General features: G+C 34.5%; 1 protein-coding gene across 1 annotated transcript in view; it reads right to left on the bottom strand.

Moving 5' to 3' along the window:
- The window catches only part of CPS1 (carbamoyl-phosphate synthase 1), a 116704-nt gene that overhangs the window by 79225 nt on the left and 16427 nt on the right, over positions 1–21052 (bottom strand). The window contains exons 2-12 of the mRNA XM_006908487.1: positions 20447–20556; positions 17364–17508; positions 16334–16423; positions 14432–14488; positions 11843–11935; positions 6368–6457; positions 4482–4610; positions 3814–3920; positions 2405–2543; positions 1695–1772; positions 394–492 (exon numbers count right to left, since the gene is read on the bottom strand). Of these exons, the coding sequence (XP_006908549.1) occupies positions 394–492; positions 1695–1772; positions 2405–2543; positions 3814–3920; positions 4482–4610; positions 6368–6457; positions 11843–11935; positions 14432–14488; positions 16334–16423; positions 17364–17508; positions 20447–20556 (1137 nt within the window). The remainder of the gene's footprint in view (positions 1–393; positions 493–1694; positions 1773–2404; positions 2544–3813; positions 3921–4481; positions 4611–6367; positions 6458–11842; positions 11936–14431; positions 14489–16333; positions 16424–17363; positions 17509–20446; positions 20557–21052) is intronic.

Here is a 21052-nt window from a genome sequence, read left to right as displayed (position 1 = left end):
GTATTCCATTCATGGTGTTGAATAATAATCCTAGTTGAAACAAAAAATTCTATCATCTATAATGATTCTATATCTCAAACATACAGGACCACAGTTTATTCAGTAATAAACTAAAATATCAAATTCTAAAAATTAAACCATTTTTATTACATTATTTTATTACAAATATTCTAGAAGTAAACTTTAAAAGATAAGATCTTATGTCACAACATAAAAATTCCAATGAACATCAAGAACAAACCAAATAATTAGATGCCAAAATGAGAGAGATAACAATATTACTAATCATCTTTCAGAGGCATTAAAAAGGTTTACATATTCACTTAAAAATATCACCACATGATAGAGAAAATCCAAAATACATAAGTCAAAAAGAAGCCCACTTATACGGACCTCAACTCGAGATGCAACTAGGGCTGGCTTTGGTAGAACCGATGTAATGGTGGCACCTTTCCCCTTCTTTATCAGTGAGAAAAAGGAATCAAACAGGTACTAGAAAAAATAGAACCAACTAGTTAGAAGCTTCAAAACTCATAAGGCTGCCAAATACAATACACAGTGTGCCTAGTTAAATTTCAACTTTAGATAAACAATTTTTTAGGATAAGTATTTCTAGGCATTATTCGTTTTGGAGTTGTTTTTTGTTTGGTTGGTTTTTTGGCTAAGTTTGGCAAAACTAAATATTTACTACTAAATAGATCAAAGAAATACTTTTAACTGCTTATATCAAATCCCATAAAAGAAAGTTTTCAGCAGACAACGAACATTTCAGATAATGCCTTCTGAGAATGTCAAGTTTTCAGCCTCTTAATTATGAATCATTTTCTTCCTCTAAATAAAATTCTGGTCATACAAAAAAAAAAAGGAGAAAAAGAAGAAAGAAAAAAAGAAGAAGGAAGAAGGAAGCAAGGAAGGAGGGAGGGAGGGAGGGAGGCAGGAAAAAGGAAGTGTTTTCTCTGAGAGTATGTGCTAACCAGGTAGAATTGTCAGCATTACTATCAGAGGCCCTAGGGTGTGAGAGATGGAGTCATACCAGACTACCAGACTTTTCAGAGTCACTGCAAGCTCTTATTTTGCAAAAATGTCCTTGAACATTGAACAAAAAGCTCACACACCAAAAAAATTAAAATATTTAAATTGTAAACAAAACTCTAAGAATTTCTTATGGTTCTTCTCTTAAGCCATCTGATTCATGGGTATGTGCATGTATGCCCTCTCTCCTCCCCCAGGCTCCTGCCCATCTTCTTTTCTGCTGCTGTTTATTTTCTCTTCATGACTATACAACCAGTTGCCATAGGGATTTTGTGAAGTCACAGATGGAGGATTAAAATTTCATTTCAGTTATGAGAATGAGAGAGCAAGAGGGAATTCATTTGCATAGTACAATTGTAAATTTCAGAACTAAATATATTAGAATGACAATGATTTAAATAAAAATAGCATTGCATTGGGTTTCTTAAGGGCTTTCCCAGCTTTAAATTAAAAAAAAAAGAGAGAGAGAGATAAAAATTTCCTCCATGATATTCATGTGAAAATTTTAACACAATACATGTGTTATCACAGCACCCTTCTTAAGAATGTTCTATACCAAGATCATCTAGGATGATTATTTCGGTTTCTCGAGTTTCCACATAAATACATTTTTTATTTTTTAAAAAATTAAGTATATAATAGGCCCCTTCTTTCTGACATACCTCAGTGTCTGTTGGCCCTGGGCTGACCTCTGGGTGGAACTGCACACCGAAGAAGGGTTTGCTCTCATGCATGATCCCCTAAAGGAATAAGAAATGGGAAGAAATTCCTTCTATAACAATGAATGTCAACCAAGGCTATGTATTATTCAGTGGACAATAAAGCTCAAATTAAAAAACTGAGTTGAATACTTTAGAACATTCAAAGAACTAACAGTACTAATAAAAATAGGCCAAAGAAGACTCAATCAAATGCAATTCCCTTAATAAAAATAACTGGTTTGGTTTATAGCCTTTGGGGCCCTTCTGAACTCTGTTCAGCATAAACCCAAATCCTCTTCTTATCTTCAACTCCTAAATTACTTCTCCAATGGCATTCTCAAAGTCTACCTCAGTGCTTAGTCCCAGAGACCCACAGCCTAGATCTAAACAGATCTCCACCTGTCCCCCATTAACAATGAATATGTTAAGACAGTCATTGATTAACCACAAAAAAAGTGGACCTTAATGAGTCAACTGATGAGAGAATAAGACAGAGAGAAGTGACTTTTTAAAAAGCAGAGGGCTATGGGACATAACCTATAAAAAAAGTTCTTTCATATACACATACCCCAAATAACCCACATAAACAAAAGAAAGGTGTCTGTATAACAGAATATTAAAAGCTCTCCATCTCTCATCGCCAACTAAACAGGTTTGTTGAGAGCGCTGACCTCATTTGTTTGATCATTGACGTTCACAAAAAGTGGCTTCCAGCCAGCAGGAAGGGCGTTTTCCAGGGCATAGCCATGATTCTGAGAAGTAATAAAAGCTTGTCTATTTGTCACATTCAGAACAGGCTGATTCTGCCCTCTGAAAAGAAAAAAAAAGAGAGAGAGAAAAAGAAGAGGGAGGAGGAAAAATGAAGAGAGGACTATAAATGCATTTGTTGTAAAACAGTGAGCAAGAAAAAAAACTATTAAATTTGAAAGTTACCAGTGAAAATTACTCTGTGAAAAAAGACACAGATTGTTAATCCAAATAATTTTAGCAACAAAAATTAATTCAGGAAGGTTTGTTTTGTGTGTGAAATATCAGGTTTATTAAACTTCTATAATCAGTTTTAGAAAAGAAGGAACTGCACTTATAACAAAAAAGTTAAGAGTTGTTCACTAGTTTAACAGAGACAGACAAATATAAGTAACTTGTAATCCTACCATTTGCAACAACATGGATGGACCTAGAAGTTATTATGCTGAGTGAAATAAGTCAGACAGAGAAAGGTAAATACCATATGATTTCACTTATATGCAGAATCTAAGGAACAAAAAGAACAAACTAATCAAAAACAGATTCACAAATATTGTGGACTATCTGGTGACGGCCAGAGGGGAGGGGATTGGAGGGTTGAGAGAAAGGGGTGAAAGGTAAAAGAAGTACAAATTAGTAGTTGGTAGATGGTCACGGGGGTGGGGAGCACGGCGTAGGTAATGCAGTTAACATTAATGTAATGACGAAGTGAAGAACCAGAGGAGAAAAAGAACAATTAGGGGGATCGTTTTATAAACTATATAAATGTCTAACCAATGTAATGAATACTTGAAACTAATAAAATAAAATTTAAACATATATATCTTGTTTTAAGAGAGCCACAGTAATTTTAAAGCCAGAGGAGAGTTCATGGAGATGATAAAGAAATGACTACTCAGTTCTCAGTCATTTTGAATTATACTTCACATGGAAGGTGGGCTGTGGTGGAAAGCTCCATGTTGAATAAATTAACTTCATTTGGGTTAAGAAAGTAAAACTGAGAGGATCTGAAGATCTTTTGGTTCTCAAGTCACACAGTCTTACAACGTTATCAATTCTCTGAAATAAAGCTCAAAAACAGAACTTCCCTTGGAATATTATTTAATTATTATAATCTCAATTTATGTCAAGGGAAGGAAAATAACTTGAAACTACAGCAAAGGTCTTTCAAAAATGCAATAAAAGTGGTATCAAGTAGTCAGACAACTGTGAACCATGTAAATAGTGTGGTGATCTATTTATTCTGAAGAAAATGGCATGAAGTTCTCTAAGTCTTTTGGATTTAGTATTTCAGAGCCAATTCGACCTGTAAACAAAAGCATAACTGCCTTACCTGTTGGCCATGGACATCTTGTAGGTTTTGGCACCAGCAGCTAACCCTGTTATTAAATTTCCTGTACTAATTCCAAACAATGGCTCCTTGCGGTCACTCTCCAAAACCTAAATCAAGGAGAATTTTTATTCATCCAGAAGTACCATTCCAAGAAAATACTGCCTCTGAAGGAATAAAAATGAAGCATCCTTTTTTTCTTAATTAACAAAGTAAAGAGAATACTAATTGAAAAAAAGTTAGATTGTAAATAAGAACATGATTGACAAATTTATAGCATTAAAATTCAATGAAGCATACTTAATATTAAGACTAAATTAAGTCTAATTTAATATATCTTTAGAAACTTGAGGTCTTTTAAGTCCCAAGGTCATGGTGAGAAACTTGAGCTGTCATTTCACTATTGTATGGAAAGACGCTTTTGGAGATTCGACTCCAGCTCTCTGAACTCGAAGGCACAATCTCGGTTATTTTGCCGAAAGAAAGGCTCTTTTTCTTCAGGTACTCTCTTCTCATTGGTTCCCCCTGATACACATCTGTGTTGACATTGCCTCAGAGGTCACAAATGGGAGTCATAAAAAATTCTTAAATAAATAAAATATATGACAGCCTTTCAAGCAGACTCCCTCCACTTCGCACAGAGATACACACTACCCCCGGGTTCACTGCACCTTTTTGACATTCTGAATTAGTGGTTGTGCAAGAGCCGGGTTCCCAGGTCCTCCAGCAATTAAAAGCCCATCATACTCCATCTTGGTGAAATCATGATTCCAGGGAACTAAATGTACTTCAGCTCCTCGCTGGAAAATAAACACAAGAATGGTCAGAATTTAATAACATTTTTCTTTTCCAAAGTATAATTTTGCTAGATCTTCTCTTGACTACTCCCTAAAGAGAAGGAAAAGTAGCACGTGCTTTAAATAAATAAAGCTGAGCAAAAAATTCATTGGTGGCTCACTTTATTTTATGTGTTGTAAATGGAGTGAATAATAGAGAGTAGTGAAAAAAAAATTAAAATTTTGATCCTGAAAAAATAGATAATATACTTTCCCACACTTCAGAAAGTTTCAGAGCTTAAAGTAACTGGGCACACAGGAATATGGTTATCTTACCTAGGACTATAGGAGAAAGAGTTGCAAAAAAAACCCTATTTTCTACAAACTTAAGTTGGCTCACCTTTCACATTTTTCAATTTTGCCTTGTTTGCTTGATCAAATTTTAACCTGCCTTCTTTCCTAGGGTTTTCTCATATTATCTATAATATTAATATTCTGATAGAAAAATTGTAACTTTCTATATTAATGTGGATAGGAAATGTCTTTGTAAACCATTCTAGAAGCATTTCCTGAGACAAGGATTTGAGAGAAATGTTTATTTAGAAGAGTTTCCAAGAAAGACCAATAGAAAATGCCACCACATTATCAGGCAGTTACCACTGTGGACAACCAGAGGTTCAGCCCACTGGGGTGCTCTGAGAGCCAATGTAGAATATCAGTCTTAAAGACAACCCAGTCATGGGGCAAAGGAGCTAGGATATGTACACAATGACCCTCTCTAGTCACTGGTTGGGGATGAAGCAGGGATCATTTATGCTATGGTATTTCCAGCATGCCAGCAGTCTCCAACCAACCAAAGAGAGCTCTCAGGCAATGAGATGCCAACACCTTTAATTGGAAGCCCAGACACAATGCCTTAAAATGGTAATACGAGAGGAAGATATGGATAAGCCATCCACAGCATCTGCTACTGAAGAGTCCGTGCACATTTTTTGTTAATAAACTTGACCAGAATTTGAAATCACGTTTTGGATATTTCTGACATTCTCTAACAAAGAATTAAAGAATTCCTCTATATCCATGCTAATTTAGTATTATGCAAATATCTGTGTGTATGTGTGTGTGCGTGTGTGTGTGTGTGTGAGAGAGAGAGAGAGAGAGAGAGAGAGAAAGAGAGACAGAGAGAGAGAGAAACATAGAAAGACAGAGAATGGGAGAAGAGGAAGAAGCGAGAAAAAGGAGAAATCACAGCAACAAATATTTAAGAAAGCATTGTAATTATGGTTAAATTCTCCTTAAGGATTTTTAAGGTTTAATTTTAATTGGTTGCCTAAGAATCGATATCAAGCAATATGAAAGTCTGCATTGTATCAGGGCATGACCCCTGCATACATGTGGTACATAATAAAGGTAGCCCAGTGGAGGATTTCTCTGACTGAATCTAGCTTTTTGGTTATCTCTAAAACCCAAGAAAGTGAATGTGGTATGTCTCAGAATGTCAGTCAGTAAGTGATTAAAACAGTCATAATTTTCTTCTCTGTTTTTGTGGCCTTTGAGTTTGTTTTTTTTTTTAAAAAAAAAAAAAAAAAAAACAGTAGTTCACATCTCTAATTTTAACAGGGATAAATGTCTTATTTTGTAGATCAAAGGCAACAAGAAAAGAGTAGATTCCCTGATGTACTGAGAGAATGCACAAGCTCTGAAATGGATAGAGAAAATCAGCTTAACACTGACGATCAATATTACAAATCCTCACTGTTGAGACGGCACGATTTACTTACCTTTACTAGTAGGCGGATTACGTTGTTCTTTATTCCGCAATCTACAGCTACCACTTTTATTCCATTTCCTTTGCCGTACACCTTGACATCCTGCCATTTTAAAAATCAAGGAGTGAGAGAGAAATTCCAGCTGTGAGCAACAAATCAATATCATAAACATATCTGAAGATGCTTTGCACTTAGATTGGTGACAGATTGGTTGTTAACTACTAGGAAATGATGCAGTTAATAATCAGTTTATAAGAAAAGCACAGCAAGTGACCACAGACTATCTTTTTTAAGAGAAAAAATACTTTGCTGTTTTTATAAAAAATGTTGATTACAGTAAAAACAATGATCTCTAAGATATAGATTGCTTCTATAGTTAACAACCATCTTTCCTATATTTTGCCTCACTAACAACTAGTAGCAATAGAATTTTCAAGTATTATTGCCTGATTCAGCACTAGATAGATATGGTAAAAGATACACCATGTTTTAAATACCACTTGATCCTCAAATTGCAACGAAGTGTGGAGGGGGTAGAGCTATTGTGCATTAGGTGTATGCAGTGGGGCTAATGGATAAAATCAGTATGAGAGTCAGGGGAATTGCTAAGCAAGTGTAGACCACTGGTCCCTGTAGGTTACTGTGCAATCATTTGCATTTAAATGGTAGACTTCTTCATAAAAGGATCTCAGAGTATATCATAATCATTACCTATGTCTTAAGCACTACTTGGAGTCAGATCTATTTTCAGAGGCATTTACTCAAGAAACAGTTTTCCAAAGTCATAAAAGAAAAAGTAATAGAAATATAGGGAGAATAGAGCCTAGAGGACTGGGTGCTCACACTGATTCCAGCTTTAAGAGTTAGTTAGCACATTCTGATTTTAGGATGATTTCAACATTTGCAAAAGGTTTTAGATAAAAGTTGCAATTGGATATTTGAAAGAGCATTGTACTTTAACTGAAACGTGTATCTCTCCACAAAGTCTATAGAATGTGAAATCATAATCTTTAGACAGTACTTGAGGGCAAATTTAAAAGTATATCATATTTTTTTTCTCCCGCTGACTATGCTAGAGAGAAAATACCCCAGTCCTTCTACGATCTAGGGAAATTATTGCTGAACTGACACAGATAATCTCTCTCATCAGATAATATGAAAAAATATAGATTTACCCTTAGGTTTCTGCTACAAAGTAAAGTACTATTATCATCTAGTTGTAGTGACATCAAATTGCAATTACAAAACAATGAATTAAATTATCAACTACACCCACACAAAACTCACAGAATATAATCAGCTTTCACCATTGCAATCTTCCCCTTGATTTAGTATTGATAAAAATACGGATAGATTCCTATTTGCTGGTCCCTAAACAAACACATTATATACTCTCCATACAGAATGACGAAAGTTAAGCAAGACCTCACAGACACTACAATATGTGAATCTGCATTAGGACTCTCCAAGAAAGGAACATTTTATGCAGCATTTTCAACCTGTTTTACCATAGAATTATTTTTTGTTTTTTATTTTTCAATTAGAGTTGACATTCAATATCATTTTATATTAGTTTCAGGTATGCAGCTTAGTGGTTAGACTTTTATATAATTTACAAAGTGATCCCCTCATTAGTCTAGTGTCCACCTGGTACTATACATAATTATTACAATATTATTGACTATATTCCCTATGCTATACTTTCCATCTCCATGACTATTTTGTAACTACCATTTTGCACTCCTTAATCCCTTCACCTTTTTCACCCAGCTCCTCAATCCCTAACCACAGAATTCTTTTAATGTGAATTTCTCCAGGATCGATGCTCCTCACATTTGGAATATACTAGACTAGATCCTCAAGGTACTTCTTAGTTCTAAAATCCTATTGCTCTAAAAGAAAAAATAGCCTTTATTCATGCTATCTCAAACTAAGCCACTTCACAGGAAAATACGTTGAAACAAATATAAGGAAAATAGTTCCATGTCACTTGAATGGACAAGTTTGAGAATTAAAAACAAGTGAATATCACATATGGCATAATCAAATTCTAGATATATAGAAAATTATAGGTCGAATTTAAAATTCACTTTCTTTAACAACTCATATTTCTTATGCTTCCATATGATGTCTTCATGTCCACATGTCCACATCAACATGAACATCAAGACCATATAATCAAGGACTGATTCCCAGGGACCCCAAACCCCACCCCCTGTTTCCATGTACCAGAGTAAGAATACCAGATAACATCAATGCATGTTTTCTCTGAATCTGACACAGCACTAATCAGGCTATTTTTACTCTTTTAATAACTGTTTCTTTAAAAAAAAAAAAAATGCCCAGGTGTGATAAGGTTCTCACAGCTGGAGCTCTTCTTTATAAAATGTTCTCCATTGTCATTCTGTTGGTGCTAGGTCACAATGTGAATCATTTCACAAATAAACAGGCATCAGTAAGTGTGGGAGAGGGAGCATCTTTTCGAAAAACCCTTAATGAGGTTTTGTCACAGTAGGGCAAAACAGTTTCCTAGTGCATTCACCCACTGTCTTATCATACATTTCACAACTGCTGATTAGATATCCTTGAATCTTCACTTTACAGATATAAGAAGTAGGTGATATAAAACTATGAAATGTATTTGAATACTATTCTGTGATAGTATGACTATGGTTACTAATAATTATTATTTCTAATATGTTAGGAGGCATTATAAGATGATGTTTAAGAGATGGACACTGGAACAAACCTTCTTGGGTATAAATCTTGGTAGCTGTTCACCCTAGGAATGGAATTTAATCTCTCTCTATATCTCAGTTTCTCCTTTGGTAAAATGAAATACTTATAATACCTATCCCATAGAATTGCTCTGAGGATTCAAAAAGTTAATCAATGTAAAGTGTTAAGAAAAATGCTTGATACAAGCTAGGTACTCAGTACAACTAGTCTATTACTATTTGTATTAATAAAACTCATAATAGTTATTAGCAATAATGATAATTTTACATTAATAATGAAGATAATAAAACCATCAAAAACATTGATTAAAGTAATCAGGATTTGAAGAAGAAAAAGAATCCGTAACATCTTTACTACCAACTCTGGCTACTACTTACTGGCTTTGTTCATTCCTTCATTCATTCATCCAATGTTTATTGAACATGTACTACGTGAAAGGCACTATAGTAAGTGTTGAGGACTCAAATAAGTAAATCATGGCCTTTAATTTCAAAGAGCAAACCATAAACAAGAGACACTCTTTGCAAGGAGCTAAATACAATTTGATCTTTTTTGTTTTTAATATAACAAAGCTATTTATAAAATGACATAAAATACAAAGATTGGGTAAGTCAGTAAAGTTTTTGCAGAGGAATAAGGTGCTAACCAACCCTTTACACTGACTTCTTGAAAGCAAGCAAAGGAGGGAGAAAGAGAGAGAGATCCCTGGCAGAAGAGCAGAATATACAAATATATTCTGCCCCCCGACCCCCCACAGATGCTGGTCAAGAAGAACCAAATTCACAAGGAACCTTAAGAGAGCTTCTTGACTTTATGTAACAGGATCCTAGAAATGGAGCTTTCTTGAAGCTTTTCAGTCAAACCACACCACAAAAAAAAAGCAGAACTGGCATGAGGTTAACCACACAGATTCTGAAGTCACTGGAGTTCAAGTCGAGGCTAGCTATAAAATCTTGGACAAGTTACATTTGATTTAAAATAGACAAGTTGCATTTGAAATGGAGTTTTTTAAAAGAGAATTAACTGAGTATTCAAAAAATGTTGGTTATTATTTTCTTCTAAGACAAGAGCTGCCTCTTTAAATGGACCATGAGAACCATAAACTATCTTAGACAAGAAACTGTTGCATATAGGAATAAAATGATGTGAATATATCTATTTAAAATAACATTTTAAAGAGAAAGATGCTTTGTTGCCTCACTGGTGATGGAAAAGAAGTCTGTGGCCATCTCTCCTACAGTGAAAATAATAGCTAAGGTAGAGCTAGCCAATAGCAACCATTTCAAAGATGTTTCAGCTGGCCTGAATTCTCCATATTTAAAGCACAGTGGTAACCAAATACACACCAAATACACCGAGAAAAAGAAAACTTTGTCATGCCCCCTGTTTTATGTTGTAAAAACAGAAAGTAGCAAGCACTCCTTTAAATTTCAAAGTGCATCGGAAACGTTTCTTTAAAAAAATTTTTTCATACTGATATCCCATAGACCTATCAAATCCCTGTTGAAATCATTACTGTGTTCACTCAAACTAGTTGAAATCGCTGAGAAAATAGGGAGATCTTTAATTGGTCTCATCCACTGCCTCCTTCTCTCATTTGTCCAAGCCACCTCATTGTCTCTATTCTTGCTGTCACTGCTCAGTCCAGGGTCTCATGGGTATTATACTGATTAGCTACAATAATGTTCTAATTAATCACTCTTTTATCCAGTCTACTTTGCTCCAAAATGATGCCAAATGAGTTCTCAATTGTTTCCAGTTTTGCTGATTTAGCCAATGACACAAAACCCTCTGGACCTAAACCTAGTCCATCTCTACTCATCTTTAGTCAGATATGTGAACCCTTTGGTTCAGCCATACCAAAGTACCCATAACTCTTCAAACACACCATTTTGTTTATACCTCTGTCCCTCTCAAACGTGTGACATTTTTTTTTTATTACAAAACAAGCCTAAATCCTCTGCAGAGCTTTCCCCGATACACTTATCTCATTCAATTCTGCCCCACGCATGCACTTGTGGCAAGCTGGGTGCATTCCAAGGATACCATACCACAAGATTCTGTCCAAAATGATTACTCACTTGCCTGTTCCACTATTTTCCACATTCCCCAAGGACAGAAACTGTAGCCCAAGAGACTTATGCCTACATTCATAGATATTCAATCAAAACCAAAAGGAGTTTTTCTAAAATGTATTTTATGCCCTCTTGTAAATGTGCACTAATTATAGCTCACTTTGGGGTGACACAGTCATTATTATGAATACTAATCTTTAAATGCAGTTATAATAGTTACAATAAGTCTTCGGTGTGTGAAGGAACACTTTTCCTTGCACAAAATGACCCCAGACTCAGATTATTGTCTGATTTCTTTAAAGTGCCCTTTGCTCTCTAGCAGGCTATTTGCTCTGACTCTTGATTGTCACTATGCTTGTCTCTGGTAATTCAGCACCCTCTTTATTTGACATTGTTAAAATTTTGAGCTGGAGAACCAGAAAAGGAAAAAAAAAAAGTTAAAATAATAGTAAACAATTTCTAAATCAGGGCATCAAGTTTTTCCCCGTGAATAAAAGTTACTAACTTTAAGTGTACTGATTTCTATAGATATTTTAGCTGCTATGAGGCCATTTTTTCCCTCAACTCTGGTACTTCTAAAAGGCCTCTGCCTAGATGAAGATTTGATATTAAAAGAAAAGAAGGTCTAAAGGGAATAAAACAAAACTATGAAATATAAAGAAAAAGCTCTCACCTTGGTTGAAACCTCGGCAATCAAATTCTGCTTATTTGGATCCATAAAATCCACAGACTGACCTTCAAATTCAATCTTGCCAAGCATGGTGCCCTATCAAATTAAAAAATTCAACAGTTAAAAAGGAGGGATGATGAAGGTGCTGACAGGATAAGTTCACAGGGATTTAAACACCTGCTTTGAGATTCCGATGTCTTTAGAACTACTCAGAACCAAAAGCAGAAGACCTTCATCTTCTCAACTTTTAAAGATTTGAGAACCACTCTGAGAAGTATGATTAGTTCATTTAGGGCTAAGACAGTCACCTGGGGCAAGCAAAGTCAAAGGCATCAGAATTCGGGTCTCCAGGTTCCAGCCTGGTACAAATGTGAGTATTCAGGGTGCTTGTTTCTTAGGGCATCTGACCTAAGGATATTTCATGGGAGACATGGACAAAACGATCTGTTGAGTAAAAAATAAATAAAAACCTAAAATTTTTCAGAAAATTGAAAAGAATGGGAATTTATTACATCGCGAAAGTAAAATTAATTCACAAAAAAATGTAAAATGCTATATAAGCCATAAACTTTGAAAAGTGACATTGAAAATATTCACTGCTTTAGAAATGCTAAGGTCGCTAAGATCTAGGTATCCCTAAGGACCTGAACTTTAAAAATGTTTAGTCTTCTGTGAAATTTTCACAAATTAGCCTTGCTAGCTTGAACACGGCAAATGTTTTCTTCTTATTAGCTGTACCTTGAGATTTACTTATGAGTAACTCTATTTTGACCTATTTAGAAAAAATGGCATATTATACTTAGTAAGTCAGACTTGACTGAGGGAGCAAAAAAATATCTAATTGATTCATTGATTTGCCTTTCCCCAAGAAAATTATTGCACTAAAGGAAACAGAAGGAAGTCTTTATTTCCCTTTGAAAGTTGTTCCTTAAGAGAAGGAGTCACTTGAGAATGAGTGAACGTAAAAAGTGCCAGCACACCATTGAGACATGGCGGTTATTTCAGTGCAATTACTAAAACCAGAGTGCTACCTCCAACTCTGGAAAAAATAACTAAAAAACACCCTATTCTTCCACGCTGGATTATTAATTTTCATAATGATCTCTACCTACTTTTATAATCTAAATCACAGAATCCCTTATCTATATTTACGGATCCTTAATTTTGAAATTTGGTTTTCTGTTCTCATTTTTTTTCTTAAAGTATGCTGAATGAATTTCAATTTTAGTTTTCGACCAAAGATCAATAGACTGAAAGCTACAGTATAAATTTTAATATGAACCAGCATCACTCACAATTAAATATAATAAGCGATACAACAATTTTCTCTGTGCTATCCTATTCAGGAGAATTTTTAAAATATAACTGCTTCTGATAAAAGAAGGGTTTATCTTAAACTAATATGAAGAATACAGTATGGTCTTATAAAGTGTTTTCCTAAATTAATAGACTTGACTATATTCCATTCAACCTGCCAATTCTGCAACCCAAAATAAATTTCCCAATTTTATTTCCTTCCCATTTCCTTCTGGTAGCTTCATCATTGTTTATACATCATGGGGCTAAGAAAATGCAAGAATCCACTGGGGATATATAATCTCACTAACATCTATGCTGAGGAAAATCATGGAGAAGGGAATGAAATCAGAGGTGGAGCAAAAGGATCATATAAACTCTGTCTTCATCCTGTTCATGGGTATATAGCCATGTTCTTATTTTCAAACCTGTTCTTTCCTTCTGTTTACAGAGATCCTGTGTCAATATATATTCAAGAAATCTACAACAAATTTTCTTAAAGAATCTCTTTCACTTTGAAATTCCATTTTTTTTCTTTTTTATGTAATATTATTCAATGAGACAATTTTAGTCAGCTTTGGGGAATTTATTTAACTTCAGTGAGGTAAAGTTTCTTTCTGGTCTAGGATATGAAGTATGATGAAGGGGAAAAAAAGTGTCCACCTTTTATAACAAGACGAAGCAAGCCATAGGTGATGAGATATCCTTAGAGGAAGGGTCAGATGTTATCAGATATGAAAGCAAAGAATAAACCTACTTGCTTTCACCTTGGTCATTGGTACAGTGTCTGGAAAGACTATATAATTGATGTAACACCTGCAGGGCTCATCTGGCACACTCATGAAACATAACTCACTCATTTTACAGACAACTCCTACGAGAAAACTAAACAAATAATCTCATCAATGCTGTATGCTTCTTGGTTTGCATTTTCCAGCATGTATGTGTTCAATTTAGGGAAATTGCTATGCACTAGTTACCTTTTCCACTTGCTTCACTAGTCCTGCCCCATGAGCTGAATTACAAAGGCCTTGATTTGTTGGGATAGTAAACACATAGCGGGTACTCAATAAACTGCTGCTGAGTGAATTAATCTCAAATCCATTAGGTTACGAACATCCCAATCAAGTATTCAGTCTTGAAAATTACATCAGAAATAATAAAACAAGACTACAGAAACCCAAATGGCAGAAATTGGCCAGATTTGTTCTCTTACATATAAATGGATTCCTTGGGCACTGAGGGAAAAATATATGTGTGAAGAAACATAGGTTTGGCTAAAGATGATGATCATACCTTATCCCGAATTATTTTAGTCAGCATTCTTGTATCCACTCCATAAATTGCAGGAACCTATAAAAAAAATTGTAGTGACAGTGAAATTGGAGGAAATTAGATCCAGTGTATTGTTTTCAAGGTACAAACTTAGCATCATCTATCTTCTTGAGCAGTTTATAATTTCTCTACTCCTTTTCTCTGACCCAGGGTGACTATGTTGTCAGAACACGGTAAATTGCTATTCCAGTTGGGCACAGGATTCTTAATATCCAAGCCTTTCCTCAGAATAAAAAATGAGAAATTCTGAACATCAATCTTCTGCTACAGTTTTGTTGCTTTTAACACAGGATATTAAACAATATTATATATATACATATATACACAAAGACATATATTTTTGAAACAATAGAATTTGTGAACTTCTTAAGCAATGATATGTAAATAATATGCAAATCCATGTTTTGAGCCAAATGTTTCTGGCACACAGTAGGCACTCAACACATTTTTCTGAAGATCCTTGTTAAGTAGTCATGCTCTAATAAAATTTCCCTATTTTTTTTAATAAATCAGGCAACGCCACCATTTGTTTTATTTCTTTTTGACTAGGCTGGATAGAGAGATGTGTTGTAATGAAAGAGCAATGAGTCAGGAATCAGGAAAAGCACTTGTAATTGCTTTTTTTCCACCAATTATCTGAGTGACAGTTGAGCAAGCTGCTTTTCCTCATCTGTACATCAAAGGAGGCAAACTGCTATTTACCTTATACTCTCTTCTACTCTACGTGTCTGTGATCATGGAAGAGGAGGCAAAGCACATTTACGAAACAAACTAACAGGCCATAGATGAAGCTTGTAAACTACAGGGATGATATGGAGCCACTATAATATCAGGTGTCCTAAAGGACATAAAGGAGACATTCAAGGTCAGGCAGGTGTTACGGGTAGCCTCCTGAAGGACCGTTTCAAAATTTAGCTGTCTGGACATAAATTCAGATGGTGGAGAAGAAAATAGTAATGACTTGGGAGATGATATAAACACCTTCTTCCCTCTTTTAATATTTAGAGAAAATGAGAACAAGGAAGCCAAGATCAAGACTTTTTGATTGGTCAGAAAGAGACAACATTTCACCCCAATAGGCAGATGCTCATTGGAGAGGCAGAGCTTTACTAGAATATTATTCTGTCAATTACAAACCCAGCAGCAACTCGACAAAGAGCAGCTACAGCAACACTGGAGATGAAGATAAACATATAGCAGGTCTATTAACTTTAAATATGTCTGACATTTGAACCAAGAGACTCCTCTTACTTGATTAAAAAATAATAGTTAAAATAAGAAAATGTAAGGTAAGTTTTAAAACTTTTTTTATTTATAATTTCAAATGAGATTATGTATAATTCTATGTCATAGAGGCATAATGTTTAAGCCCAAAGAGACTAAATGGCAATCTGTTTACATTCCTTAAGAACAAAAAAACAAAAAATTAGTATCGTATGATGATATAACCGGCACAAAGTGACATAGCTAGTTAATGGTAGAACCAGTACTAGAATCCATGACACAAGTTACATATCTAGATCCTGGATAAAAGGGGAGGGAGAGGTTAAATTGCTTGAGAGAACAAAAAATTCTAAAATTTTTCTAACCCCTTTCCAGGATTAGAAAAGCTACCAAGCATGTTTGACTGCCATCTAGTGGATGAAATGAAAATATCTGGTCCTAGGTGTTCAGAAGAGAATGAATCCAGACAATTTAGCCTGTAGTAATAACAGAAGGAATTGCTCTTTGAAATAAACAAGATACCAAACTGTATGATATGTTTCATCTGCTTGGCCTTTTAACTACATACACCTTTGCACATTTCCACAGACCCTACCAATCATCCTTAGGTGATGATGGATGGTCTATCATATTTCTCACCTTTTCTTCCTGCAGCCATTGACCTAGACTCTTGGTAGCCAACCAGTGGTTGTAGTCATTACTGTAACTGAGCACCAGCAAACCTGCAACCTGGAAAGACAGGCAGTCATTTTAAAGGGGTGACCACAAAATATTATCCAACTCTTGTGACCTTTCTTAAGGGTCAGTTTGCATTTTTTTAAAAGCTTTATTACATCCACTGATATGAGACTTAAATTTTTGAATACTTGAAGAAAAAAAGATGATCAACACTTTTCTCTTAAAATATATAATTTTTACCTTAGTTATCTATTATGTAAGGAAACAGTTTTATCTGGTTTGCCAGATCCTGAGACTAAGATGAATCCCCCTTCTCAGTGGCATTCATCAGTAATCTAATTAATAATTACTTATTTAATGTACATGAAGAATAAAATTATTTTTAATCTATACTTAAATATGACTGAGAAATTTGGATAAAATTGTGAGAAATAGAGCTAAACTAAATGATCAGGCCAAGTTATTCAAAAATAGAATGGTGAAAAAAAGTGGCGAATTTGATGTGTAAGGTTTTGAATTGTTAAGATATTATCCGAATCTACCATGAACAAGAAATTTTAATGTGGTTACTTTTAGACTGGCATATCATCTAGACTTATCATCTAAATATACATTTAGACTTATCATCTCCAAAAAGGATAAGATTAAAAGGCAAATAGTTAATACCGAGTTGATTATCAAAATCCTATTAAAAGGTGATTCATTACTAATTCTTGTAGCATAGTTATTATTTCAATTTATAACAACATTTTTCCAAATAAAGCCAAGTTTCATCGAAGGCATTGAAGAACAAATCCAAAGTGCCCTGAAAAATAAAACTCGATGTCATGCTCAAGATTATTTTCATATACCTAGGAAGAGGTTGAGAACACTAATTTAATGGTTTGTATTATGATTTTCAGGAAGAAACTTTGCCCAACCTAGATTCTTAAAATAAATCAATTATATCCCTTGAAATTGAGACTTTTAAAATAGTCATCACTGGTACTACCTTAATTCCATCAGATTCCAAATATTTGCTAAGTCCCAGTTCATCCAGTGCAGTAGTGTCAGGGGCACCACCATTTCCAATAATAGGGTTAGCCATGGTGAGAATCTGTCCCTTGTAGGCAGGATCAGTAATAGCTTCCGGGTACCTGGGTAAAGATGCCAAAAAATTACCAACAAAAAAATGTGTATAGCTACAATTTACATACATATTCTTAATAACTGAATCCTTGAAAATTAGAGAACATGAGATTAAAAACCTAAAAACTGTTTCTAGATATTAGCAAACCTAGAGAATTTTAAGATAGAATTTGTTAATTTACTTCATGATATGACTGCTATGAAAAGAAAAGCTGACTCTTAAGTACTAAGTTATATTCTCATATAATTTTCATTCCCTCAATTTCTTAAATTTTTTGTCTTTAAAAAATTCCTTAAGGTCTTAATTTTTAACATATTGCTCTAAAGTTTGTAGATGTCCTGAAGATTCTCTTAGCCTACCAGACATGATTGGTTCCAAACTGATATTTACTGTTGAGGGCTGCCAGTTTCACCAAAATAGTAACTGTCAAAAATTTAAAGATTTTTTAAAAATATCTTTTAGGATACTGAAGAGTATTCCGATTATGTCAGTGATGGTTGCATGGGTACAAATTTTTTTAAATTTATTGAACATTTAAAACAGTGAGTTAATTTTTTATGAAATATATATTTAATATAGTTGATTTTAAAATAGTTCAATTTTAGAAAGAGGTATATGTTTGAGAGTTATTATCGACTTAGAAAAAAATCAATCCCACAAAAATTGACTTGAAGCATTTCTGACTTCTAAATTAAAAGATTCCAAACAACTATTTTGAAATAGTTATAAGAAGTAGGAAGGGCTTAATTTTAAAGTTTGTAGAAGGGAAAAATAAGAATACCTGTGTTCTTATTTTATATATATATACATATATATATGTATATATATATCATATTCTTAATAATAAGAAACCTTATTCTTAATAATTAAGAAACAGTATTCCCATAAATGCCAGGAGCTATCTGTAGCTATTCTATACATTGGAATACATTGCAATGAGGGTTCTCCTGAGTTCCGCCCCTCTTATTTCACTTTCTGCATAGTTACACCAAATCTTTCTTGTGGATTACTACTGAAAGTGAATTTAGGTGCTGAAGGGGACAGAATCAACAACCTTGAAACCAATAAAGTTCGGCTCAGGCAGTAGTCAACACAAATTCTTCGACCCCTCTCCAGACTAACTTTCCAGAACTACCTTTGTCAACAGAATAGCTAGTCTTTCAGTTCAGCAACCCCCACCTAAGGTAACTAACGTGCTGTGATATATATCCACACCTCCATCAACTAATTTCTCAAATGCCTCTCATTTATCAAGAGCTGATAATATTTTAGCCAAGGCTCATACACAATATAAATGCATTTCTTAAAGATGAAAAACAAAACCCCCTTAATTATCAACCACCTTACTGAGTGAGCCACACAATGAATGAAAGCAGCATTTCTCAATGAAAAATAGGGTTTGTGGTTTAATCTTATTAATGAATGCCTCTTTCTACATCAAAAAAAAATCTTAACTAATTTAATTTTACTTCCCTTTCTTCTTTCTCTCTGTAAAAGAACTGGCCATTTTCTTTAAACATATGCTTACAAAACTCTCTCCAGTAAATGAATAAATACAGCTTGTCCTAGAGAACTGCAGTGTTGGAAGCAAATTAATCTATCAGGTCCTGTTTGACTTTTGTGATGTGACAAGATTTATTACCCGTAATCTATCACAGAGAAGAAAACTCTAGTGCCCTCCATCATTCTGATCTATATTAAACAGTTGTTTGTTGGCAGGTATATTAACACAGCTAGTAATTAGTGCTGCCAAAAAGCTTAAATAATTGCCTGGTGAAGCAAAACTTTGCAAACAGGTTTCATACACTGTAATTTAATGTTCTCACCAGTGGGAACTATTTTAAAAACCATTTAATATTCTTCATTTCAAACAAAGAGCCAAGAGTTTAGAGAAGAATGGACATTAATAATATAACGGAAGTTTGGTCAATCAATATCTTCAATATCAGTTAACAAATTTCCCCTTGTCTTTATATGGCTAACTGAATTTCCCTAAAAAATTTATCAAATATTTTATAGTCTAGTCTATTCGACCTCTAATCGACACCTTTGGAAACCATCTAGTCATTTTTAGAGACTCATATAGATATATTTTTTTAATTGCAAAATGTAAATTACTATCTACTGCAGCCCCCTCACTGTTTATGTGTGAAAACAAGGATTCAGAAAGTTTAAGTGATTTTCTCAATATCATTATCAACATAATGAGTTATCATTAGAACTGAGGCCAGAACTTCAGCCTCCTAGTTCTCAGATGAACAAACATTTGTTGACTAGATAAGGACAGTTGCAGGATTTCTGTAACAACTCTTACCTTCATTGCAGTAATTCTCTTAGCAAATCTTAAATACTACATTGGGTCTCAACCGATAAATTTTGAAAATATTAGATCTATGCACTTGCTCTCTCACTGATTATGTTAAGACAATAAGTGTATCAGTTATGTTGCCTTACTTGAGTGCAAAACTGTATAAAATACTGAAGGATTTCTTAGCTTCTTATAGTAGTTCATATTAGATGTGCAAAGTTGACTCCAAACTTCACTAATGGAATGGCACCAGAGTGTGCTACCTATCCTTTTCCCTGCTCCAATTTTCACCTTAATCAGATCCATACCTTGCCTAACAGAAGCCATTTGCTATTTGGTCATCTCACCTAACCTGTGTCCTTGCACCCTATATTTCCAGAATAAATTTTGTTCTTTTTTTTTTTTTCAGGGTAACACCAGTGTTCATGTTCTCATTCATTTACAGCGGCAGGGAGGAGTCTGTGTCTTTGCCTCTTTTCAGGCCGCAGAAGGCTACACACAGGCGCCGTGCAACATCAGGACAATATGTAGTCTAATTATTTGATGCAGTGATTTCAACTTCCCACCATGAGTAAGATCACCCAGTTATTCCTCTACACAGAAGAAGAAAGAACCTTGGAATAGAAGCATTACTCACCCTCCCAGACCAGTATTAAAAACCACTTCACCAGCAACAGAGGATGGATGGCCAAAGGAGTAACCTTTCATCTTAGTTCCATCTTCCAGGACAATGTGTGCTGTCTGTGCCTAAAGAAACAGATTCATAATTCTTAGCAGAATACAAAATATGAAAGAAAACTTGTTGAAAAAATCCAAAGGTGTAATATACTAACTTATTAAATAAATGCACAATATATTTGATGAAACCTTACTGCCTAGATTCGGAGTTGCTCTCCTGTTACTTGTCACTTTTCTTCAAATGTATGTCTCTTGTCACTGGCAGGTGTTTTATTTTGCTTAAAAAAGGAACTGAGGCCTGTCAATACATTGTCTATTCTAAGTCTACTTGCAGAGTTATTGACAATCCAGAAATACTTCAATTTAGCTGAAATGCTATGTGTCTATCTTTTCTCCTTAATATTCCCTAGCATAGCTCAAGCATAGCTTTAAGGGAAGTTCATGAGTTTGCAAAAACATTGTGAATTGTACTGTACAGCTCATCATCACTCTAAGGTTTAGAGATAGAAGGAATCTTTAAGGTTATCTATCAAATCATGTTCCACAGAGCTCTTGTGTTTGATGG

This window comes from Pteropus alecto, unplaced genomic scaffold (genome assembly GCF_000325575.1).
Source record: "Pteropus alecto unplaced genomic scaffold, ASM32557v1 scaffold182, whole genome shotgun sequence".
NCBI lineage: Eukaryota > Metazoa > Chordata > Mammalia > Chiroptera > Pteropodidae > Pteropus > Pteropus alecto.
The sequence above is the reverse complement of the archived record's forward strand: the minus strand, read 5'-3'. Positions and strand labels throughout refer to the sequence as shown.